The following is a 26,853-nucleotide window of genomic DNA, read 5'->3' as shown; positions in this document are numbered from 1 at the left end:
CTCATTTGAAAGGATTGTTTTCGCTGAAAACAATGGTCTAATCGAATTTTAAATTGGTAAAAAATGGCAAAGTTACGACAAAAAGAAACCGGCAGAGTAATTTCGACGAGGAGCTCAATATTTTACTGTATGTTCGCGAAAATCCAAATTCCTCTCTCCGAAATGTTGGTTTTAGATTTTTCAAAAAATAAAATTAGAGATGTACTCCGGGCTTACAGTTTTAAGCCGTATCCTTCTCATCCTGTCCAGGGACCTCGGGACTCTAATTATGGCAGGAGTATAACGTTCCTTACGCAAATGTCGATTTGGGAGGCTGAAGAAAACGTTCTTCCATAAATCCATAAAACTTATGGAATAGTGAAACCTTGTTCACCTCTAATGGCATACTAAACCTTGGAATTTTCGAACGTGAGCAGAGAGAATTTCGTACTCTTGCCATCATCAGGTGGTCCACAGTATCTACGTTTGATGGAATGTGATTAATAAATAGCAAACCAAATGACTGCTTTTTTTAAATTTTTAACATAACTTTGTCATTTTTTGACCAATTTAAAATCCGATTGCAATTTTCAGCGCAGAATTTCCTTGAAAATGACGTGTCAGGATGTGTAGGGTCATAATTGAAATTTTGAAGTTGAACTGGGCTTGAGGTACCCAGTAAAATTTTTCTACAAAACAGGTAAACAATTGAAACTAGACTAAAAAATACAAAACACTTTTTTTTTTGTAGCCTCATTGATTCAAGAGAAATAAAGCCTGGCCATCTAAAAAGGACACCCTGTATAATAAGCAAGGTAAAGGTAAAATTCGAAGTTTATTAACCATGTTGACGAATTCTTGTATGTGTGTTCATATTTGGGGGGGGGGGGTTATCGTGAAAAAAGGGCCAGAGGCAACGGTGGGAATCGAACCCACGACCGCGGCATCTATGAGCCGAGAGTCTCTCACGCTAACCACTCGGCTACCGCGGTCCCCAAAAAAGTTCGAAGTTTGATAAAATATTTTTTACAGCATTCTTTCAACCTTAAATTTCCTAGTATCCTAATTTCGCTGTGGTTTAAAAACAAAATTTGGATGACGACAATGCCCCCTGATCAATCATGCGTATGCAATGTAAGATAAAAAGCATGAAAAAAAACCACAATTACCAATACTTTAGGAAAAACATTACATTTCAAACTTCTTAACTAATACAAGTATCTTCTGAGTTTAGATGTTGCTACGAGACCAGGAGTTATGCGTTTTATAGAGTCTAGACTATTAGTTATAGCAAATTCTTATGCGTTTTTCCTACAAGAATAATAAATTACGAAATATATTTTAATGACTGAATTTTTATATGAAAAACAGGAATATTTTTTTTGAAACCTTGATTCAATAGATCAGTCCAACAGCATTAAAATCACACCTTCATGAATTTTGATTAAATTATAAACCATCGGTATAAGTGGGGGATGGACGAGTTGGGGTGGGATTTAAGACCGATAAGACATAGTCCCCGGTAAAAGTCAAGTCCACGCCGACGACTCGTTTGCAACGGTTGCTAGCTGAATAACGAACACCGAAAAAAAAAAAAAAATAATACCAAAATTGTAAGTACTCTATTTTAACACTCCGAACCCATCCAATTTAAAGCTGTACTATTTGTAATTTCTAAATGTATTCAAAGCCAAGATGAGATTTTTACTGTCACCTCTGTTCATTACTCAACTGCATTAGCATAATGAAGTTTTTTTGCTGCTTAGTCAGAATGTTACCAGCTGTATATGAAATATTGCTCTCTTAAATTTACAACGGTTTGACCTTGATTTTATGGTGAAACGTTTTCATTATTATCAACTTATGTCGTTATGCACAAGTAACAATTTAAAAAAGGGAGATAATTAAACCACGTTCCTATTACACTTTGTACATCTCTTACTTAATAAAAAAATTATTATTCATCATTCCGGTACTTTATAATAATAATATTTTTTTTGAACTGCAAACTAAACTAAATTACGGATTAGACATGATTATTAACACTGACTAGGCGACAGAAATTGAAAAGAGTGGGGAAAACGAAAATAATATTGTTTTTTCTTTTTAAGGAACCCAATTAGAAAAAACCCAATTTGTCTGAAGATTGTGTTTTATCAGAATCCGCTGTTTACTTTCCTTATAAATGGGAGTTCATATTTCCGCATTCGCCTACAATCATTACAAACTTTCTATCAGTCTGTATTCATGTTTACGAATTGAACAAAGAATTCGTCTATTCTTTTAAAAAATCAGATAAGAGCTGGAATCACGGATGATAAGGATTGTTTATTTACCTAAGAGAAAATATATCAGATAAAAATAACAACTATTGGTTGGAAATTTTATCCAAAATAATTTTTACAAAATTTTTTAAACAAAATTTGTATCTTTTCAATATTTAATTAGATTTAAATAAGACTAAAAAAGTAAATTCAGAACGCTGAGAAAATCTGAATGGTTTGTTATTACCGAACAAGAATCAAGCATATTTCATTTCTTGCTTCTCTTTTTGTTAGATATTTCTTATCTGGATTATAAAAACTTCGTGAACTTTCCAGTTTTTTTTTTTAATTAAAAAAAGGCCCAATGATGTATTTCGAGGCTCTTTCTGCCTCCTCCTCATTTTTATTTTGAGTTTTGAGTGTCAACATTCGACAGAGTATGTGCTGAGGAGGAGGCAGAAAAAGCCTCGAAATTCATCTCTGTACACTTTTTTTGTACAGAGATTTATTTCGATGCTTATTCCGCCTCTTCCTCTTACATTTTTATTTTGAGTGACAACAGTCGACAGGGGGGAGGCGGAAAGAGCCTCGAAATGCATCTACCTAAAAAATAAAAAAAATTGTCGAAAAGGTTTACGAAGTTTTTACGATCTAGATAATATATTACATGTGCTTAATGCTTTTTAACCCTTAATTGGTAATTAGTATTTTACAATGGAATTTATATTGAAGAATGCTTAGTTTTAGGGATTTAATTAAACGAAATAGACATAAATAACAACTACTTGTTCAAAATTATTTAATCAATTTAAAAAATAGATTAGACAAATTTTGGCCATAGTAAAAATTCATATATTAATATTCTAGTTTTCATCTGTGAGGATTTACCTAATTATTAATATAATAGTTTTATTTTCTTGATAATTGAAAAATTATAATTGAATTTTTTATGTTTTATCGGCCCGATGAAGGGAGTTAGACATCCAAAACATCGTAATTACTTTTTCAAATTAAATAATAAAAATAATTAATATTAAATTTTAAAAAATGTACATGCTGATGATGAGTGTAAATTCACGAAACGTCCTAATAAACAATGAATTTACTTAAAATAAACCCACATGGAGTTTTTAAAAAAAGTTATACCAGAAGCAGATTCACCTCTTACCAGAACTTTTGTCTGTTGTTTCGGTTCTATATTCAACTTGGTCCGCACATTGTCGCTGTGTTCGATTCAGACACTCTAACTATATTTAGAAAAATAAATTAGAAAAACGTTAGATTAGAAAAATTGTAAATCTAAATGTTTACTATTACAAAACAAATATAAAAATGAAAAGATATGCTACCATTATACTATTTATGTGCTAGGTATAGTACAATTAAATTTTAAAGAGGAATTTATAATTGGGTCTGTTTATTAATATTTTATTTAAATAATTTACAAAACAAATTATTCAATTCTGGGTCGTATGGATCTATGTATCGATATAATTGTTTTTTTATAGCAAAATATGTAAACAAAACACAGTTGTATATTTCAGTACATTTCGAAGTTTTTTCAAACATTTGTCAGTGGTTGGATCTTATATTCAACTTGGTCCGCACGTGCTCGCTGTGCTCGATTCAGACAATCTAACCATGTAAAGAAAAATAAATAGGACTTTCAGAAAAACTAGAAATCTAAATTTAGGATGTTCAACTTGATCGTAACGTGCTTGCTGTGCAAGATTCAAACAAACTAACCATGGAAACAAAAAATAAATTGGAACGATAAGAAAAATTAGAAATCTAAATTTAGGATATAAATTTAGGAAAAAAACAGCTGAGTGTCTCGATACATTTAGGCTGTTATTGAACTTTTGTCAGTGATTCTCTCCTGTAATCAACCAGTTCCACATGATAAGAAACACTAAAAAATGTGGATTTTCGTTATTGCAAATACAATATTTTATTTTCTTAAGGTGCATCTTAAAAAAGATTCAAGAATGGAATTATTTATTTACTTCGGATAGTAAAATAATGTTTTATGAAGGAATATTCAGGTACACTTATTTTCCACTTTGTCCGCACGATCTCGCTGTAAACGTTAGACATGTCTTATATATAGCATTTTTCAGTCAAATGAAACTTTTTTTCAACCAAATGAAACTTTTTTTCAATCAAATGAAACCTTTTTTCAAGCAAATGAAACCTTTTTTCAAGCAAAACCTAATGGTAATAATTATGTAGAGGAATAAATAAATGGCATTATAGTACTAAAAATAATTTTTATGATGATTGAATATTAATATTACAATAATTGAATCGTAAGGCTTAGGTACGAACGCTTCTTGTGAAGATCCGTATTCATCAAACTTTTCTACATCCACCCCGTCGAAGTTTAATTAAGTAGGATTGAAAAGTGTTTTTGAGCGAGCAACACCTTTCTATCATAGAAATTATGAATGATGGAGTGGGTGTGGAGTTCAATCCTTTTTAAAAAGATGGTTGCTACTCACAATAAGTTGTTTCGCAACAATCCGGATTTCGAGCCCTTTAGCTCATCATCAGATTGAAGGGTTTCTACAAACACGTCTCTCGACATGAATTGCAAAAGTGAACCCGCTGATACCCCCGCCAACGCGAAAACGGATCTTCACAAGAAGCGTTCTTGTACCTAAGCCTTACGATTCAATTATTTTAATATTAATATTCAATCATCATAAAAAATATTATTAGTACTATAATGTCATTTATTTACATTATACATAATTATTATCATTAGGTTTTAGGTTTCATTTGCTTGAAAAATGGTTTCATTTGATTGAAAAAAGGTTTCATTTGATTGAAAAAAGTTTCATTTGATTGAAAAAAAGTTTCATGTGGTTGAAAAATGCTATATCATTTTCTTAAGGTGAATTTAAAAAGTTACAAGAATGGAAATACTTGTTTACTTCGGGTAGTAAAAATATTTTTTTTATGAATGAATTTGATAATAAGCTACATTTCTATTCTAGGATATCGTGAATCATTCCGGCAGAAATAACAATTACTAGATCAACATTTTACTTAAATAATTTATATAACAAGTTTTTGTTTTGCGTAGTATATAACAAACGAGGGTACATATATCACTTCATATTTTAAAGCCATGTCGGTTATTTGTTGTTTAAAATTCGGCAGCCCTATATTCAACGCGGGGTCCGCACGTTCTCGCTGTGTTAGATTAAGACGCTATAATCGTCACACATTTCGTTTTATTAAGGTAATTTTAAAAAAATAACATGAGAATACCTATATATTTCGGATGGTAGAATTTTTTTCGGAGCAATTTATATTATTGGGTGCTTTTATTTTTAGACAGGTAGAAATAAAAACTACTTTCTTAATATTTTGTTTCAATAATTTACAAAAAGGTTGTTTAGTTGTTAGCTGTACGGATTTATCAATTAATATAATGAATCTTTTTTTCCCACCTAGTTTGTAAAAAACATGGCTTTGTATCCCCATTTTCAAACATGGCTTTTATTGAACTTTTTTGAACTAGTTGCATATAGTGGGATCTTGTATTCAAGTGGGTCAGGATATTCTCGTTGTGTTAGATTTAGGCGCTACAACGGTCATAAATTTCATTTTCTAAAAGTAATTAAAACAAACTGCTAACATGAAAATACCTATGTACTTTAGATGAAACATATATTTTTAGAAATGATAAATGATGGAGTGAGTGTGGTGTTCAATCCTTTTTAAAGAGATAGTTCCTACTCACAGTAAGTTTTTTGCAACGATCCGGATTTCGAGCCTTTTAGCTCATCATCAGGTTGAAGGTCTTCTACAACCACGTCTCTCGACATGAATTAATTTATTTGTGTTATAATTTCCGCGTTTCGCACGTTAAAATTGAGCGCCATTAAAAAATCAGCTGCTAATTGGAACGTCGCGTTGGCGGAGGTATCAGCGGGTTCACTTTGGCAATTCATGTCGAGAGACGTTGTAGAAGTCCTTCAACCTGATGATGAGCTAAAAGGCTCGAAATCCGGATCGTTGCAAAAACTTACTGTGAGTAGGAACTATCTCTTTAAAAAGGATATATTTTTTATGGACGAATTCACAAATAGGTAAGCTTAGTTTTGGGAACATCATGAAATGAGGCAGATATTGACATTTGAGACATAACTTGTTTAATATTTTATTTAAATAATTTACAATACACTTTCTTTCTTGGCCATATGGATTTATCAATGATACAATTTTTTTTCATCTAATATGTAACAAACATGGCTGTGCATTTACAGTTTGAAGGATGGGAGCTTAGTCCATTTTTGAGCTTGTAAGTGGTTGGATCTTATATCCAACTGGGTCCGCACATTCACGCTTTGTTTAAGACGCGCTGTCTGCAAAGCTCGTTTAGAAGATGAGACAAATTGACAATATGAATTTTGATTATTACAAAACGAGAATCTCGTATATTTCATTTTTATGGGTGTTTTAGGAAAATATGTTAACATAAGAATGCTAGTAGTTTTTTAAACGCTTGTCACCGATTCGCTCCTATTTTCAACTTGGTCCGCACATTCTCGCTTTGTTAAATTTAGACGCTCTTCTAACCGTAGAAAGAAAAAAAATTAACGATCAGAAAAATTGAAAAAGTGGATTTTATTTAAACCACATCACAATATCACATTTGTATATCAAATATCTGTGAATCTTTCAACATTTTTCACTTCTAGAAGCAATGTCAGCTTGTCAGGGATTCGCTAAAAACATGAAAAAAATAATATTTTGGGCAAACTTTGCCAGTAGAAGTATTCAAAAAGGAACGAAAGTTCTAATTTACTGTGATCCGAATCTCAACAGTTTTTGGATAAGTCCGTTGATACCATTGAAAACTACGTTAAATTTTCAATAAGTGATCAATACTAAACTTGTAAACATTCGTGAAATAAGCGTTTTAGTAGCGAGAACTTCGAATTTTTTTTCAAAGTTGAAAAACTTACAATTGTGATTCTAAACTACTATTTCCAAACCTAGAGACCAACAAATTTCATCAAACGTACTCCATTTAATATCCTTTTTAGTGGTGCAATTGCTTCTTTAATTACTTTTTCAAAGATGAAGAAATTGATGGAGGAAAAGAAAAAACCGTGGTTGAAGGATTAAAGATTCATAATAATAAAAATCAAAGGAAATTTTGAATGAATTTATTAAACGGTTTTTAATTTTGATGAACGATTGTCAACGATTCAATCCTATTCATATACAACTTGGTCCGCACATTCTCGCTGTATTCTATTCAGATGCATTAACTGTTGGAAGGAACATAACAAATTAGAACTTTAAGAAAAAACAGAAAGTTTGACTTTCGATTATGCATATTAAAATTGTTTATGGTGTGTTAGCAAAATATGCTAGCACCAGAATATTTATGTTCTTCCATTGGTAAGTTTTTTAATGCATTTTACTTAATTTGTTAAGGCTAAGAAGTTCAAGGAAAATATTTAGATTTTGGTTATAAGAGAAACATAATTTTCTTAAAGTGTTTTAATATTATCCAAATGTTAATAAGTAATGCCCTCCGGTTGGGAGGAATTGTTTCTATATAAACTTGAAAATGCTATTTGTAATATTTGTGAACTTTCACTCGATGTGTTTTTACAAATAAGCAGTTAAATAATGTATAAATCAAATGTCGAAATGCTATTCTTTTCCTTCCAAGCGTAGGCTATATTTAAACCATAGTTAATTAACTCTAAATTAATTATCCTGCAGGTCATATCAATTATACTGTGTAATGAATAACGGACAGATAGTCAAGCCGACAGTTGACCTAAGGGGACTTAATACAATCAGATTGCACGGTTTGACAACCGAATGAATAAACAATTCATGGGTGAAAAGGGGGAAAAAACAGTGGGAGATAAGATAAGCGTAAAACCCAAAGAACCAGTCAGTACATCCGTCATTCACGGGCCGTCTTGTGTAATAATGGATTCCATTCTTGTAAATGAAATAAACTATTGTTAAAAAAGTTTTATTTTTTGTTTATATCTCATCTCATTGCGGAATAAACATAAAAATCCTCCTGTAGACTGTGGTAAGTTTAATTTATTATTAAGAAATCGTCCAAGGAGAATTGTTGCCCTATTTTGTTTTTTTGTAATCTAACCAGTCAATTTAATTGAATACATTTATTTAAAAAAAATTTCACTTATAGAAAAAACCACACGTGCGCGCTAATAGCAGAAATAATTATGTAGATTGCCTATTTATTATTTAAATAAAAAAAATTAATATCCCTCATGACTAGAACCCGGAATTGAGTTCAATTGCATATTCTTTTTTCTAACATTTACGACCAATGAGATTAGATATTTATCCGAATTATACCACCGCAGTAAAGGCGGTTCAAAATTCAGTCTGCAAGTTTTTGTATATTTGAAGAATATCGCAAATTTGAACCATTTTTGATTACTTAGAAAAACAAAATAAACTAGGCAACTAAGAACATGAGAGGAAAAAAACAGCCTAAAATTTTATTCGGATTTCAGTTAACTTTCCAGTTACAGGCGTAAACAAACCGACACAATAGAATTATCTTGAAATAATCGGCATATATTTTGAGCCTCTCCCCCAATTTTTAAAACTCCTAGTTGCAGTTTTGTTTTACTTTCCGGAAAAACTAAATTTTGTGAGAGTCGGGTTATGGAAGGAAGTAGGGGCCTCGTTTAAAACACAAAAATGGTCAGTGTCAGTCATTCATATTTCCAACCTAATAAACCTAAAAATTCCAAAAGATGGAACTTCTAAAATAGCAGGCTGTTTTTTTGTTTTCAACGCAAAACTGAAGTCCCGGCGATGCAGTCTATTGCGTATGCATTTAACAGAAATTAAAAAATATCCTTGGCAAAAATACAAATAAATGTGTGAAATCTTAAATGGAAATAATTTGTTGTCCTAAAGGGAATCGACGATACGATTATTTCCAGTTCCTACGTGTATGCTCCCATTACATCAGTTGGCGTTGGAAAGTTTTTTTTCCGAGGTAAAAATACTTTTTGCGCGATATACGTTTCGGTTTTACATAAACTAATTTGAAATGTAGTATATCGTTGTCAATTTTAAATCAGATCATGAACCTAATTAAGCCTAATTATTAATTGAAAGAAGTAATTTGGTCAATAGACCACTAAATATATTGGATCTAATTATTAATTTTGTGTAATATTTTAAATTTTTATGATTTTTCATGCTGAACCATTCCGTCTTCAAACGCGTTTCGGCACTGCGCCTTCTTCAGTGAAGAACTTTTATGTCAAAAGGTTATTATAGTTTAAATTCATCACTGAAAATGCCGCAATACCGAAACGAGTTTGAGTAATGAACCCGGGGTGAAGACGGACCCAAAAATTGAGCCAATGCTGCTGTTCAGCATTTCACCGACTCGCTACCATCAACTCTATGATTTTTTTTTGACCGAAAGTTTTCTTTTCTACTTCCTGACCAAATGAATATTTACAAGTCCAAAAAAATCTAGATTAAAAAAGTTAATTGTTGGTAATAATGAATTAATTATTATTACATTCATCCTGTGTATTTTAATATTTTTAGTGCAAATTATACGGCACATTTGAGGGCCTTTTAGTGCATACAATATTGCATAGTTGAGGTTTTTTAATAGCATATGATTGCGGGCACTACTCAACTCTTTCAATTTTTGTACGGAAGCCAAATTTTTTTTACTTGTAATTTATAGGGTTCTAAAGCCTTGTCAAGTTTCCTGTAGGTGTAGATGGGTAGAGTTGTTTTAATGTTATCATTATTTTTTTGTAATTTTCGAGAGAAAAAATTAGTCAAATGGAAGAGAAAAATTTTGAGGGAAATATTTATTTTTTCATTCTCCTCCCAAAAAGAAATATGTTCGTGGGTTTTTGGGATGCGAAAAAGACAAACAAATTTGGTTCTTAATGTTGTGATTTAATGTCATTATAAGTGAGATAAATAAGAATGAAAACACTCAAAAGTTTTATTTTATTTCTGCAGTCCTAATTTTTTTACGAAAGCCAAAGTGATGCATTACATATAGTGACGCAAAACCTGTAGATTTGTGGGTTCGTGAAATATTACCTTTTAAGTGCTATAATTAAATAAATATGAAATATTTAAAGTATAGCCCGATTCAACAGGATTTCCTGGATGTACGTTACCAAAACATTTTTTCTTTTCTTGTCACGATATTAAATGCTTTAATGTAAATAATAATAGTACAAGAAGAGTTGGGGTTTATTACGAATTGAGCTAATTGGACGGCAATTAAAAATGGGACAAGGGAATTTCTTAAATTCTAACCTTGGTCTTTATACAATTCAATGTCTTCAGATATGCCATTTGGCTGATTAAATCCAGTTTTTCAAATGGAACAACTCGGCATTTATTGTGCGTAGTGACCTACGTGCTTACATTACCATTCATACAAACGTCCAGGCTCCAGTTATCATTATCGTCAGTATTGACGCATCGGTTTTTATTGTAGCAAATCGTATTATCGGTTGTTGTTTATCCCATTTTGCCTGTGTCGGAGTTAAATAACTGCAGCCAAATTAGGTTTAAATTCATGATTTTTTTTTTTACCAAAGGTAGATTTTTCCTGATTTAATTTCATAAAAAAAAGGCCCCAATCAAATGAAATATTCATGCCGCTTGTCTTACATTTGCATTTTTTTACTATTTATTGTAAACCTTCCTTATAATAATTATTTTTCTATATATAATTTATAAACCAATTATTTTTATTCACGCTTCCTTTAGGGTACAAAATTCATCCTGACACACGTGGATATTTAAAAAATCTACATTAAATAAAACTGGTAAAACAAGTTTAAAACTAAAGGAAAATTAACTTTTAACCGTATGCTGTCTTAAATAAGTTTAAAATCGAAATAATTTTGGTACTGTTTTTCTACTATAAAAATTCTTATTTAAGGGTTTTTAAACGGGGCTTAAAATAATCCGAATTGATTTATAAAAAGTTTTTTGTTGATACTTTATTGAAGGCGTCTTTTCGTTGTTGTAAGTCTTTATATTATGCTTGATCCAAGCAACGAATGTTTCTGCGAGGGTGAATGCATCCCTTCAGGAGTGCTTAATGTCACGAAATGTCGATACGGGGCGCCTGGTTACGTCTCTTTTCCACATTTCTTCCTCGCAGATGAATCATATATTAATGCAGTTGAAGGCTTGAAACCTGACCCTGAGAAACACACACTTTACATAACATTAGAGCCTGTAAGTTTTCAACATTCAATATGAAAATACTGTTATTTAAGAATTTATTTTAATTTATGACCATATACAAATATATATCATTATTAAAAAACAAGTAACTTAACGACACATCACAATTCTTATAGTTTCTCATCTACCTCCAACAATTAGTGCATTGCATACTGAAAACTGGCTAGTAGATAAGGAAGATTGTGACATAAATAAAGAGGTTATTTTACAAAAATTTATGTAAAACATAAATAAAAGTGTACTGTTGGAATTGATCTTTAGCAAAACAATAGTGTAGTTTGACTGTTTCTGATTATCATGGTCTGGCTATCCTCACTACTTTTGGCTTAATAATGGCAATAACCTATTCGAGGTTGCATTACCCAAATTCCTTTAAGATTTGAATATATCTGCCAAAAATGTTTGGTGGTAGAGGACTTATAAATATTTGTGAGGTCTGCCTTAAACAGGAAAGTGCTCTCCAAGGGCATTTTCGGACTTGTGACTCAAGAACTATGCTACGAGTGATTTATAAAAAGTTTTTTGTTGATACTTTATTGAAGGCGTCTTTTCGTTGTTGTAAGTCTTTATATATCTAATCTCATAAAATAGAATCCTACATATTATTTTTTATCCTATGTAAAAACATGGACATATGTATATACCAATAACTTTGAACTAAATGAACAACAAAGGCAAAAAACCGAATTCCAAACTAAACTTTTTTTAAAACGAATAAAAAATATAAATTACTTAAAATATTTTGTTTTCTTTCCGCAGTTCACAACATACTATTAAAACATTTAAATATTTACAAACAAGATCTGAAGAAGCCCAGCTTTAAGACATGAAAAAAAAGCGGACGAATAAATTTTTATTTATTAACTAACACGATAACTATTTCGTGAGCAAGCGACATAGCAAAGTAGGTAAACTTTTTTTTTGACAGGAACAAACTTGACAGTATTTTTTCGCACCATGAAAACTCCTGAATACATTACTTTTTGAGGGAAAAATAGAAAAAGAAAATTTTTTTCTAACAAATTCCCTCAAATTATTCCTCTTTCATTTCCCTACTTTTTTTTTCTTCTCGAAAATCACCAAAAGTGGTGATAACATTAAAACAACTCTACCCATCTATAGGAAACTTTACAAAGCTTTAGAACCCTATAAACTACAGGTAAAGGCATAACTTTGGCTTCCGTGAAAAAATAAGATTGTACAAATAAAATAAAACTTTTGAGGAGTTTTTGATCGATTTCGTCCTTATTTATCTCTCTTATAATGACATTAAATCAAAACCTTAAGAAACAAATTTGATAGGCTTTTTCGCATCTCAAAAATCCCTGAATATATTTCTTTTGGAGGAGAAAATAAAAAATGTTTCCTCTTCCATTTGCTTACTTTTTTCTCGAAAATCACAAAAATGCTGATAATATTAAAATAACTCTACCCATCTACAGGAAACTTTACAAGGCTTTAGGATCCTATAAACTACATGTAATGGCATAAATTTGGCTTCCGTATGTAAATTACAATTGGATATGTAAAATAAAACTTTTGAGGGGTTTCTGATCGATTTCATTCTTATTTATCTCATTTAAATTGACATTAAATCAAAACCTTAAGAAACAAATTTGACAGTCTTTTCCGCATCTCAAAAATCCCTGAATATATTTCTTTTGGAGGAGAAAAAAAAAGTTTCCTCTTCCATTTGCTTACTTTCTTTTTCTCTCATCACAAAAAATCACAAAAATGGTGACAATATTAAAACAACTCTACCTATCTACAAGAACGCTTTAGGATCCTATAAACTACATATGTAATAAATTTGGCTTCCGTACATAAATTACAGTAGGATATGTAAAATAAAACTTTTGAGGAGTTTTTGATCGATTTTGTTCTTATTTATCTCACTTATAATGCCATAAAATTAAAACCTTGTTGACAAAGACTGGAAGAGGAGAAATTCAGCAATTTGTAAGGAAAATCCGTAGTTAAGTGTTTTAAACGCTACTTAAAAACTATTCCGAATTTTTGCCTTCTCTAATTATTTGCCTTTTCATTTAATAGAACCTTGCGTATTATTTTCTTATCCTAGAAAAAAAATAAACTCTACTAATATACAACAACCTTGAAATACATGAACAACAAAGGCAGAAACCCAAATTTAAAAAAAAGTAAATACAAAATAAGAAAAAATAAAAACCCGCTCAGTCTCGGTAATATTTTTCGGCCTTGTGCCTTTTTGATTTAATTTTTAAAATGAGACAGCCCAAAATTTAAACAATAAAATTTTTAAGGAACTCATAAAATATTACAAAACGTTGATGTATCTTTTTTAAACCGAATTAAAATTACAAAGTCAGTATTTTACCATTTAAAATGCAATAAACCCCCATTTTTTAAAATATCGATGGCTCATTAATAAATATATTGAGGTAATGATTCGTCTTTAAAACAACAACGGTGGCGTGGATTGTTTGCAAACTGTTAAATTGTTCATTCAACAGTGTAAATAATGTTGAACACACGTATAAATATGCACAGTTGTCGTCATGCAGCAGAAAACCTTTGACTCTTTGTCACTACCTTTTAGTCAAAGTAAACGTTTTAGTCCAAGAGTCCGAATTTTAAATTGTTAATTTGCGAACAGGATGATCATCGGATTTTCCAAAACATAACAAGTAATTTACGATGAGAATATTTTTATTTGTAAATTTTAATACGTTTTAGTGTAAAATGGACAATTTTCTAGCACTTTATTACACGTGTACATAATGTTCGATTTACTTTTATGAGATGTGGTAGCTAATAATTCACGAAAAGGCGTCAATTAATTTACATTTTAGACATCATCAAAGAAGAAAAAAATTGTAAAACAACGTAGTAGTACGTAGGAGTACAAATTATAATTTAATGATCAATCAACCTGAACGTTATTCAGAGAGGGAGAGTGAGTGAGTGAGACAGAGATAGAAAGGGAATGTTTTGTGTGTGTGTGTGTGAGAGAGAGAGAGAGAGAGAGAGAGAGAGAGAGAGAGAGAGAGAGAGAGAGAGAGAGAGAGAGAGAGAGAGAGAGAGAGAGAGAGAGAGAGAGAGAGAGAGAGAGAGAGAGAGAGAGAGAGAGAGAGAGAGAGAGAGAGAGAGAGAGAGAGAGAGAGAGAGAGAGAGAGAGAGAGAGAGAGAGAGAGAGAGAGAGAGAGAGAGAGAGAGAGAGAGAGAGAGAGAGAGAGAGAGAGAGAGAGAGAGAGAGAGAGAGAGAGAGAGAGAGAGAGAGAGAGAGAGAGAGAGAGAGAGAGAGAGAGAGAGAGAGAGAGAGAGAGAGAGAGAGAGAGAGAGAGAGAGAGAGAGAGAGAGAGAGAGAGAGAGAGAGAGAGAGAGAGAGAGAGAGAGAGAGAGAGAGAGAGAGAGAGAGAGAGAGAGAGAGAGAGAGAGAGAGAGAGAGAGAGAGAGAGAGAGAGAGAGAGAGAGAGAGAGAGAGAGAGAGAGAGAGAGAGAGAGAGAGAGAGAGAGAGAGAGAGAGAGAGAGAGANGGAGAGAGAGACAATGAGAGAGAGAGAGAGAGAGATAGATAGATAGAGAATGAATGAATGAATGAATGAATAGTTTATTAACCTGAAGCTTACATAGGACCATAGGGTCCTCTCTTACCGAAGTCAGGAAACTTAATGTTAACATTTTATTTTATTCAGCTCTAACAGATAATTATATCAATTTATCGTAATTTCTTAGTTATAATTTTCATTTTTATAATGTGTCTTTCTAATTATGGCTTAAATATAACAATGATAATTTAATGTACACTAGTATTAAATAACAAATAAATAAATAATAAATAGTGTTAATAATTAATAAATAGCAAATTTAGTAATAAATAATCTTAACACAATAGTACATAATTCAGTCTAGTATAGTAGTACAGTATAACACACTCATATATATAACATATATAACACGAGGATATTGTAATTACATTTTTATCTATTATTGTATTTTGTCAGGAACTCTTCTTTTAATATAGATTTTCCTGTGCAAGGATTTAAAAAAACATGTAAGACCTTTTATTATTTTCAGGATGGCACTCCTAGCCAGCGAAATGAAGACGTACGTTTTGGGAACCGTCGGAGCACTCATGTCCATACTGGGTGTCACCTTTTTCTTCATCTGGCCACCTGTTTTCGAGTCTTTACTTCACAAGGTATACAATCATCTTGAAGAACAAAATACGTTTAAAATGAAAATTAAAGCGTGTGTTTTAACTGAGCGGGCCTTTTGTAAATTTTATTATTGTTCGATTTAAAATGCAATGGGAAAAAGTTCAGTTTTGATTTGTATACATAGTTATTTGTTTTAACCTAAGTCATTACGATCTAATGATCTGTAATACTTTTAGCTCTGGAATCTCTCTATGATGATTACCTAAAAAATAAAAATACCCTTGAAACGCAACCCTTTTTTTTAAATATAAATTGAACATATTTACATTAAGAACAAACTAAAAATCTGTTGTAAGATTTATTATATATTATTTCTTTATAAAAATGCAAACAAAATTATAAAAAAAATTATTAGCAAGTCAAAACAATTAATTGGACATTCTCAATTGGACAAAAACAAATTTATTTATTGATTTTTTGTTTTGTCCACTTCGCATGCTACTTCATTATTATCGGCAACAATCAAACATTAAACAGCCGCATATACTTTTTTAGTAACAGTCAGAAAACCATTTGAATATAAAGTGAGTAATTGTGAATTTTAAACTTTTAATGATAAATGACCCGTAGTGGTTGAAGGCCATTTATTAAAAAAACGACGACTTTTGATGATAAATTCTCGCACACTTTTTTTTCTTGAATATACTATTTGTATCCAGTTATCAGTTTTGCGTTGCTATCGAAATGTCCATTAGTATCGTTTATTTTATGATTTGAGTCGATCAACACATAATTTTTTAAAAAATAGTTTCTTTCTTTTATTTGATTTAGGACATGGCCAATGGTTAATTAACCCTCTTAAAAGCTTATACTCAGTGTTCATCACTGCCGATCTGTATTTCCAGAAATAACTTTTAATCTGCTGATTTTTTTCGAACATAAATCGTTATCTACCAGGGGAAATTCCAACAAAAATGCAATCTCGTAAATTCTGCAAAATAGTATAACTTGTTGCTTATTTTAATTTAAAGCTAAAAGTTGTACATAAAGGGAATGACCAGGTTGGTGTGTCACAGATTTGGACCAAATTTTTTTTTGTGTGATTATACACTTCAAAATATCGGACACGTATCTACCACTTCTTGTGGCTTATTCGCAATTCTGGTTTCACCAGAAATTTTTTTTTGAAAGTTCAAATTTCCGTTTCTTAATATGTTTATTTTGTCGTTCTACTTATTCAAATAAACTATGTGAATGTCATTTTACATCATTTTTTATGTAGAGGAATATAGTACAAGCTATAGAAGTTTATAAATAACCTAAAAATGTCTAAAAACCAAATATTTTTCAAGTAAACTAGGTTATTTTTTTGTGGAACTAATATAAAATTTCGTTTTAGCACCTCGTGAGACTCCTAAATATAAATAAATTATTTGAATTGAGATTTTTTTTCAATCGATTTTTTGACCCTTAAAAATTTTCGGACTTTTAAGAAGTCCTCGGTATATCTGATCGATCGACTAAACGGATTTTAACATAAAACACCATTTGAAAGAATAGAAACGCAACTTTTTAGCGACGGATTTATTATAAAAATATATAAAAGATTTTTCTAAGAAAATACATAAAATAATGAAATATTTTTGTCAGAAATTAACCTCGTTTTTTAAGTGGAAATATAGTCCGATTTTAATGATTTTTACATTTTTAAAATGCACTTGACAATTTGTTTAAAACAAACTATCAACTATGAAAATCGGTCTCCTAAGTATTGAGAAAAATGATCAGGGCTTTCACCAGGGAAGGTCAATCACGAAGAAGGTCGTCGAACTTATCAACAAATCAAGTCAAAAAATTAATTTTCACCGATTTCCTCGGAAGTTGGTATCTAAGGGTTTTATAACGTTAGAACAACGACAATGAGGTCAAATCCAAATTTTGACCATTTTCTTTTCTAGTTTGCTTACATAATACTCGTTAAAATGAGCAAAAAAATCAGCATTTTGTTGATTTTTCTTTTTAAATCATACCAATTTTGAATATTCTGCATCGTAGAACATTTTTGTTTTTATCTTATCTAACAATGAAATTAATCCACCAAAAATAAAATTGGTTTAATCTTCAAATAATGATTTATTCACATTTAATTGCGACTAAAGAGAAGAATATTCAGGAAATTCAGTCATCGGCTTAATGAAGCTTTTTTTCAAAATGTAATTTTAGTCGCAATTAAATGATCTGTAATCTGTAGAATGTTAAATTCACATAGTTGATTTGAGCAAGTAGAAGAGTAAAATAGAAATATTAAAAAACGAAAAATTCCAAATTTCAAAATGTTTTTTGGCGAAACCTGGGCTTATTTACAAGAAGTGGCGGATGCGTGTCCGATATTTTGGAGTATAGAAACACAAAAAAAATTGTAAAAAAAAAAAAAAAAAAAGAAGTAAATTAAAAATTGTAACTTGTAAACTTAAAAAGTGCTTTGCCAAACCACTTCTGGCCCAATAATTTTTTCCCTTTCTTTGCAATTTTGTCAACTTTTTACTTTTATAAAGATTTTATGATTGTAGATTTAAAAAATAGCCTAGCCCCATCATAGTTGTACAAATGAGATTTAATAAAAAAATTAAACAATTGATATATTTCACTAAATTATTATTTTACAAAATAGTTGTAAGTTTTGGACCTTCTCTAAATATTCAAATAAAAGTTTAAAAGCACTTGTTATCTAGTCCTAATGTTTCGCCATCTTCTGGCTTGTGCCCGTAAAAATAAATAATATATGTGTTGTGATTAGTGATCGTTAGTCGATGATAATTCGGAAATGAGATGTGGTCTGGTGTGATGTAGGTTTCAGAAAAACATTTTGTTTATCGTGCCAATGTTTTGATCTTTATTGACATCATCTTCAGGGCCTAGGATTTACAAACATTGTTTACATTTAACAAATACATGCAGGATGTGGAAAAAAGTGAATTTATACAATGCAAAAAATATTTTTTATATTCAATCAAAGTATCGGGTTGTCCGGAAAATAATGCAGGATTTTAAGTTTTCATTAAAAAAAATCTATATAAAATATTCTGTTTACGTTTACAGGATTACTCATTTGTATGAATGNTTAATACCAAAATCCTGCATTATTTTCCGGACAACCCAATATTTCTACTCACTTCTAATCCCAGGCCCTGAAGATGATCTCAATAAAGATTGAAACGTTGGCACGATAAAGAAAATGTTTTTCTGAAACCTACATCACACCAGACTGCATCTTACGATTTCTAAATAATTATAGTTATCACGTTTGCTAACGATACGACAATTATAATTCTTTAGCTTGGTATTTTTGCTATGATGAGCATGTTCCTATCTTCCTCATTATTTGTGTCATTTTTCAAAGAGAAACAAAATTTACTTTATTAGCAGATGGTTCATTGTACAAACATTAAAATGCCCTATTGGTCACAAGTATTATATATTCTGTAGTTTCGTTTCTGATCATTTTGGTCTGCCTATGTTTGCTTTTTTGTTCAGTCTGACCCAGCACTGAAGATGTCAAATACCGAAATGTGCCTGAAACATCAAAGTAGTGAGGTTAGGCAGGCCAAAATGATCTGCTATCACACAACATACTGTCGTTCAACAAAGATTTTTTTTGCTGTTTTTCCCTTTAGCACTACTTTTATCTATTATGTCAGATCTCTGCAAATAGATTCCTGAAAGATTTTTATTTCTTTAATGAAGTTCTTAATTCTTCTTGGGGCTATGGTACCTAGCCTTTCCCAGGTACCATTTAGTATTTTCCTAACCGCTGAAGGACAGAGGGACAGTGGCATAGGATATCTTCTGTTGTCTATGTCTCTTCTGGACATAGTTGAAATTGATAATCTGTTGATAGTCAAGTGGCATTTTAGCAGGGCATGTCCTGTAAATATACCTGTTAGAGTTTTTAGTTCTTTTTGGTTGAGTAGAATTTCTTCTTTCTCCCATTGGGTTGTTTTTGTGAGTAGTCTTTTTGCTTGCCTCATACCAGTCTTAAATTTCCATATTTGTCGTGTTCTTTTGTTCCCCAACATTCCAGATATTTTTTAATGTGGCTATATTTATGCCAGACCATGGATTGGGGCGTGTGTTGTTCCAAGGTTGTATATCTGCTACTACATTGCAGGGCGTCAGACTTTTTGTAGAGTTTTGAGTTAATGAGAGGAGTCTGGCTGATAGTATTATTATTGCACCCTTGAGTTGTTTGTTATTTATTTCATGTGCACATGTTTTTACACCTTGCAATTCAGCTTGAAAGGTTGCAGTAGACCTGAAGGCCATGTATTGCTCATCTGGACCTTTTGCCCATACCCATATCATGATAGATTCATAATTCCTTTTTTTTAATAGACTATATAAATTATAAACATGAAGAAAGCAGAGAATGCATTTACCTAGGGGGAGAACTTCAACTTCATTATTAACAGATTTAAGTCTGTATCTTTGCTTACAGCAAATGCAAGTTACATCAGGGTCACACACATTTCGCCTGTGGAAGGACACCCCAATCCCAATGCAGATGAGCTTTTACCTGTTCAACTGGACTAATTATGAAAACATCAAGCACGAAAAGCCAAAACTTGAACAAATAGGCCCCTACAGATTTAAGTATGCATCAATATTTACTGTTTACCATGTATTGTGTACAGAACCATTTTGTAAAATTTCTTTAAAAATAATTATAATGACAAGAAGCTCTTTCAGTAATTTTTCAAGAGTGGATTTTTATTAAATTTCTTTATTGCAATAATATAAAGTTAAATGACTTTCAGGTTAGAAGAAAGAAAAACAAATATTACTATGAATTGTAATGGTACAGTCACATTTCAAATCCAAAGGCTGTGGTACTTTGATGCTGAAAACTCAAACGGAACATTAGATGATTATGTCACGACTCTCAATGCTGTTGCGATGGTAACATTGTTCGTTCTGTGTTTACATGATTTGTTATATTTCTGAAATTTAATAATTTTGTTCATTTTGAGAGTGCTGCTTTTACCGTCAGAGACTGGTCCGAATTTATGAAGTTATCATTTGGCTTTGGAGTGGTCAGAGTTAATACCAAACTCCACGTAACTGAAAAAGTTGGTGAAATTTTATTTGACGGCTATTCTGACCCTCTGATTGACATTGCGATGTCTCTCCCTAATATGATGGGCGTCAATATACCATATGATAAGTTTGGATGGTTTTATAAAGTAATTAAAGACTAAATAATTAATTATTCTAAATTTGATTTAGAGTTTTGAAGTAATATTTAATTATAGAGAAATGGAACAAGTGATAGTGAAGGTGTTTTCAATATGGATACAGGTGAAAACAATATTTACAATTTAGGTAAACTTCATAACTGGAATTACAAGCCAACAACTGACTTTTATCCTGATGGTTGTGGAATGGTCAATGGCTCTGCCGGAGAGCTCTTTCCACCCAAACAAACCAAAGATAAAAAGTTACAGTTTTATTCGCCAGATCTTTGCAGGTAGACTGTTTTTAAAATTTCTGATAGTTTTTATTATACTTGTATCAATTACAGATCTGTCAGCCTCTCGTTCAAAGAAGAAGTCGAAGTACACGGCATAAAGGGATATAAATACACCGGGGACGAGTATACTTTTGACAACGGTACCCTTGATCCGAGCAACGAATGTTTCTGCGAGGGTGAATGCATCCCTTCAGGAGTGCTTAATGTCACGAAATGTCGATACGGGGCGCCTGGTTACGTCTCTTTTCCACATTTCTTCCTCGCAGATGAATCATATATTAATGCAGTTGAAGGCTTGAAACCTGACCCTGAGAAACACACACTTTACATAACATTAGAGCCTGTAAGTTTTCAACATTCAATATGAAAATACTATTATTTAAGGATTTATTTTAATTTATGACCATAAAATATATGTCATTATTAAAAAACAAGTTACTTAACGACACATCACCATTCTTATAGTTTCTCATCTACCTCCAACAATTAGTGCATTGCATACTGAAAACTGGGTATAGATGAGGAAGATTGTGACATAAGTAAAGAGGTTATTTAACATAAATTTATTTAAAAAAAATAAAAGTGTATTGTTGGAATTGATCTTTAGCAAAATAATAGTGTAGTTTGACTGTTTCTGATTATCATGGTCTGGCTATCCTCACTACTTTTGGCTTAATAATGATAATAACCTATTCGAATTTGCATCACCCAAATTCCTTTAAGAATTGAATATATCTGCCAAAAATGTTTGGTGGTAGAGGACTTATAAATATCCGTGAGGTCTGCCTTAAACAGGAAAGTGCTCTTCAAAGGCATTTTCGGACTTGTGACTCAAGAACTATGCCACGAGTGCAGTAGATGATTAATTGAGGATATACTGTGTTTGATTTGACTGCAGCAGAAGGCAATTTATACTGCACTAAAGACCGGAAGGGGTGTCTGTGGATATTTCTATATAAAAATCTAACCAGAAATGAAGAGATTTATACTCCAGGATCTGGTTATAGCCACTAGATATTAAAGGTAGATACTCAAGGAAAGACAGATCTCTAATCGACATTGGCTGTGTTATAAAGCCATAGAATCTATCCAGTACAAAAAGTTTTTTTTTTTTTAAATTTGTTACCTATACAGAATTGTATACTATACAAATATGTACACATGAATGATAAATCACACAGACTAATGCCAGCACTGCACCGATAGAACACATGCTTTGGGGAGCCAGCCATTGCTGGCACTCATTGTGTATGACTAGGTATCAAGGAGGTCCCGAGGCCAACGTCGGTTGAGGCGATGTGGTGGGTTGTCAGGGTGGGAATGAGTGGATAGGGCTCGAGCAGTATGGTTAGGATGGTTTGAAAGGTTGGTATGGAAGGTTTGGAATCTGGACTGGATTAGTTCGTTGGCAAAAGGAATGTTGAGGTCTTTGTGAAGTTAGTGACATAATAAGGTGCTTTGACAATTTGTCTAAGGACTTTCGATTGGAAGGACTGGATGCACTGGATATTGGAAGGCTTGGCAGTGCCCCACAGTTCTACTCCGTATGTCCATATTGGTCTTAGTAAAGTCTTGTATAGTTTTGTCTTAATTGTCAAAGTCAATTTCAGTCTTAAAAGTCTTCGTAGTAGTCCAAGTCTTGTATTAAGTTGCTGTTTTTTAAGTCTTGCGTGGGGATTCCAAGTCAGTCTGCTGTCGAGATACAGTCCCAGGTATTTGACTTGAGTGGAAACTGGTATCTCTTTGTTGTTGATGTACAATGGAGGGCAAGACTGCTTTTTCAGCATAAAAGTACACTGAGTGCATTTTTCTTCGTTCAGTCTTGTCCTCCATTTTTTACACCAGTCTTCGATAAGCTCAAGGTGTTCTTGGATGTTGGAGGTAGCTTGGACAGGATTTGAGTTACAGGATAGGATTCCGGTGTCGTCCGCGAAGGTGGTGATAATAGTGTCAGGATGTGTTGGTAGGTCAGCAGGACCAAGGATACTACCTTGAGGTATACCGGCCTGTGTCTGTTTGACTTCTGAGAATTCTTTGCAGCACCTCACTCTGAAATAGCGATCAGTTAGGTAGGATTTCATTAAAAGGTAATAAGTATGCCTGGATGCCAGACCCTGTTGAAAGCCTGTGCTATGTCTAAAAACGCGCCCAGGCAATACTCCTTTTTTTTCTAGGGCCGATGAGATGGTGTCTACTACTCTTAAGCATTGTTGGATAGTGGTGTTGGGGACAGAAACCGAATTGGTGAGAGGGAATGATATAAGTGTCAAGGATTGGAGTACAAAAAGTATGGATGCACTTGGCTTACAGACAGAATAATGTAGCCTATACGTTGCATCAATCAAATTGTGGTAAAGGATAGCTTGATGAAAGAGGCTGAAAATTTGCCCTAAAATAAGTATGCCCCAAGAGTAGTCTTAGAAAAACATGGAATTGGGAGCGAAGTTATGTTAAGCACGAGGAAAAAATGTGCATTCATACTTATATGATTTGAATATTCAAATACCACTGGATGACATTTGCTAAACAGATGCCGAGAAAAGGCGTAAATATCAAGAGCTGGTAGAAGAAATGAAAGAATGAATAAGCTCGATGAAGTCACCATAGTTCGAATTGTTTATCAATGAATAGTTTGATACCAGCCTACACAATAAGAAAAATACAAGCATTATGGCTGAAATCCCATTTACTAGAAGATGCGCAGCAGGCAGTGGTCTTTGATAATGCTAAGATAGTGAGAAAGTTTACTACTATACTTACTGTATACGTATACCCTGCTATATGAGCGGTTGTAAATATGCATTGGTGTATCTGTGAGAATGTAAAAGATGTTGTTTTGTTGGTATGCACGTGCGTGTATAATTATGAGGAACTTAACTGTGGCTTGGTCATGGCCCGGGATATGGGAAACCCAAGGAAAAAACTTTATTGGGAAAATAATATTATTAACAATACATAATATACACAATATTTAAGTATATTGGAATTTTATCCATATACTTTGATCTTTCAGATTTAACATTTTACAACCTTTAGTGTTGGTTCTGTATTTTTTCCTAAATAAGTTTATTGTATTTAATGTTTACAGTTTGTTGTCCTTTAGATATGTGCTTTTACCAAAATAATTTAAAAAATGTATCAGAGAATGATAGGAGTTTTGGAAATTACCAAACTACATGTTCCACCCAGTAAACGTCGATAAGAAATCTTACATTTATTTTCCAATATTGTGTTCTGCCTTTTTGAATATATANTATATATATATATGATTTTAATATATAGGAGACTGGAATTCCTCTTGATGTCTCAGCAAGGTTTCAAGTGAACATTCAATTGTCACCATATGATTATCTTAAGTATGCTGATGCTGATTGATTGAAAAAAGTTCAATTTTAACGTATTCTTCATTTCAGTATAATGAAAGACGTTCCATCAATTGTATTTCCGATGTTGTGGTTTGAGCATACAGCTACAATCACACCGAATCTCGCTTTTCTAGTCAAGCTTGCTTTATACGCTCCGATGATTGGTGTAACGTGCTTTTTGCTCATGGCACTCGGAGGGCTGTTTTTACTCGGCTACACCATCTACTTAGCTTTCAAAGGGTGAGTCTAAACTTGAACAATTCCTTATTAATTTTCATTACCTTACATTACCTTATTATGACTGTTATCAGCCTTAGTATTATAATTATTTAAAAAGATCAGAGATAAGGCAAATTTGAAAGAAAGAAAACACTCATTTTCTCAAGCTTTCAAGATGTACATCTCCTTCACCAGGACTTTGAAACTGTTGCTAATGATAATGACTAATAAATTGATAACAAAATGAAAACTGGTGGAAAATTTACCCCCCCCCATTTTTTTAATTAAAATAATATTAAAAAAAATAACAGAGGATGTATTTATATTTGTTAATTGTTTAAATCATTAAAAATAGTGTCAAAGTTCTGATAATGTCATCTATATGACAGTATCAGAAATAAGTATGCTTTACCAAATACACTACCTGAACTTTTAGGGGATGATCAAGATACACTTACAAAGCTGTTTCACTTTTTAAATGAAGCTAATCTAATCAACAAAATATAAACGAGCAATGTGTAACATGGGACTCCCTGTGGCTGGGGGTTGGGCATGCTGGGGCGTTGTTGTGTGGGTGCGCCCTTCTGGTGTGCTGGTTCCTCGATCTTCCTCCCGCAGGGGGATTCTCTTACAAAATACGGGGCTAACATGACCCTTGGTGGTTCGCGCCCCTCAAGAAGAAAAAAAAAGTTCTGATAAATAGGATGTATTCCTTGAAAGTTAGACAAAAGAACTGAGTGTTGTTTTTTAAATTCACCTGATCACTGATCGCTGATTGACACCTGATTTATATAAATTAGAATTTAATTACAAGAAATATTGTAGGAGGCGAAGGATGCATAGGAAAGTTCAAACAGAGATGAAAGGAATAAGTTTGGTGCAGAACAGTTGTGAACAACCATTCCTATTAAAAAGAAAGGCTAGTGATGTGCCTAAAGTTATCTCAACTAAGACAACGCTAATTAATTAAGCAAATAAGAATAGGTAAAAAAACGACTGAAAAGATTTTAAGAATGTAAATAATTTGATTAAGATGTTATTTATTGTAAATATTTAAAAAATATAAATACTTTTTTCTTATGGATCTGTTAAAAAGAAATTATTATTCATTAATGAGCATGCCTTTTGTTTAAATTTTTAATTGCTTTTATTTGGGGTTCAAGAAATGGTTTCAATAGTACTTGTCACTGACCACCTAAGGCTCTCTTTTCCATTATTTTTACTACCAACTTCTGGTGATAAATTGTATTTATACTTTTATTGATAATAAAAGTAACTTAACATCCGGTAATGTAAATAAAAATTCTGAAATAGATATTTATTAATTTATTATTGATAAGAATTACTTTTTTTTAATACAAAACTACTACAAAAACTTACAAAAACGTACAAACTGTATATGTACACACACACATTAAACTTAATGATAATTACATATTTATTATAACATAAAATATACTTATAACATTTTCATTTAAACAGGGTGTATCAACTTCCACAGTCCATCCATTTAATTCGAAAACGATTAACTTAAGCAAAAAATGGTTTTATAGAAACCCCAAGTTAATTTTGGCAAGGAATCTCGTGGTGGTAACAGATTCAACATAACTTTCTCATCTAGCTGGTAAATGACACTAACTTTGTTATTTTAAGTGAGAATCCCATATTTTTATTGCACAATTCGATTCTAGATCTTATTTTATGCCACTTTTACTAAAATAAAATTTTTGATACGATTGACCATTTCTGAATTATGCCATCGTTTTCGAAATGAGTGAATGGACTAAGAAGAAGATAAACCCTGAATTTGGAAATGGTTTTATTTCCGTTTATACACACACACAGAATTATTACTCTCTCTAAAAAAACCAATAATATTAAAAATTTAAATAATAATAAGGTAGACAAAAAATAAATGATGTAACAATTATTGGAGAATAAAAAAAGCTAGCTTTTTACTCTCTTGGAGCAAAACCGATTTTATTACTTTTGGAAGAGCATCTCCGGTGTCGAGGGCTAATAACACCTGCGCAAAAAATCAGATCTTTATTATAATTAAAAAAAAAAAAAACGTAAAAATATATTAG

General features: G+C 32.0%; 1 protein-coding gene across 5 annotated transcripts; it reads left to right on the top strand.

The window, feature by feature from the left end:
• Positions 1–1,507: 1,507 nt before the first annotated feature.
• On the top strand, positions 1,508–25,850 carry LOC106663861 (protein croquemort-like). Of its 5 annotated transcripts, none has more exons than XM_014389056.2 (10): positions 1,508–1,592; positions 15,573–15,696; positions 20,151–20,305; positions 20,470–20,611; positions 20,683–20,895; positions 20,965–21,179; positions 21,234–21,525; positions 24,465–24,538; positions 24,596–24,787; positions 25,592–25,850. In XM_014389056.2, the coding sequence occupies exons 2-10, from the start codon at positions 15,574–15,576 to the stop codon at positions 25,734–25,736; spliced, it is 1,551 nt and encodes a 516-aa protein (XP_014244542.1). In that variant the 5' UTR covers positions 1,508–1,592; position 15,573; the 3' UTR covers positions 25,737–25,850. The 5 variants fall into 5 exon arrangements, with proteins under 5 accessions (XP_014244542.1, XP_024086103.1, XP_024086105.1 ...); XM_024230335.1 differs by lacking the exon at positions 1,508–1,592 and adding an exon at positions 8,170–8,319; XM_024230337.1 differs by lacking the exon at positions 1,508–1,592 and adding an exon at positions 8,830–8,966.
• The last annotated feature ends 1,003 nt before the right edge of the window (positions 25,851–26,853 follow it).

This window comes from Cimex lectularius, unplaced genomic scaffold (assembly GCF_000648675.2).
Source record: "Cimex lectularius strain Harlan isolate CLEC.00 unplaced genomic scaffold, Clec_2.1 scaffold136, whole genome shotgun sequence".
In the NCBI taxonomy this organism is placed as follows: domain Eukaryota; kingdom Metazoa; phylum Arthropoda; class Insecta; order Hemiptera; family Cimicidae; genus Cimex; species Cimex lectularius.
The sequence above is the reverse complement of the archived record's forward strand: the minus strand, read 5'-3'. Positions and strand labels throughout refer to the sequence as shown.

What these genes read in the sequence shown, in the direction of transcription:
- LOC106663861 (XM_024230334.1), top strand. Translation starts at nt 9,161, where the DNA reads ATGGAAATAATTTGTTGTCCTAAAGGGAATCGACGATACGATTATTTC. An exon ending in ATAGGCCCCTACAGATTTAA is followed by an intron (nt 20,306 to 20,469) that starts GTATGCATCAAT and finishes AATGACTTTCAG; the next exon opens with GTTAGAAGAAAGAAAAACAA. An exon ending in CTCTCAATGCTGTTGCGATG is followed by an intron (nt 20,612 to 20,682) that starts GTAACATTGTTC and finishes GTTCATTTTGAG; the next exon opens with AGTGCTGCTTTTACCGTCAG.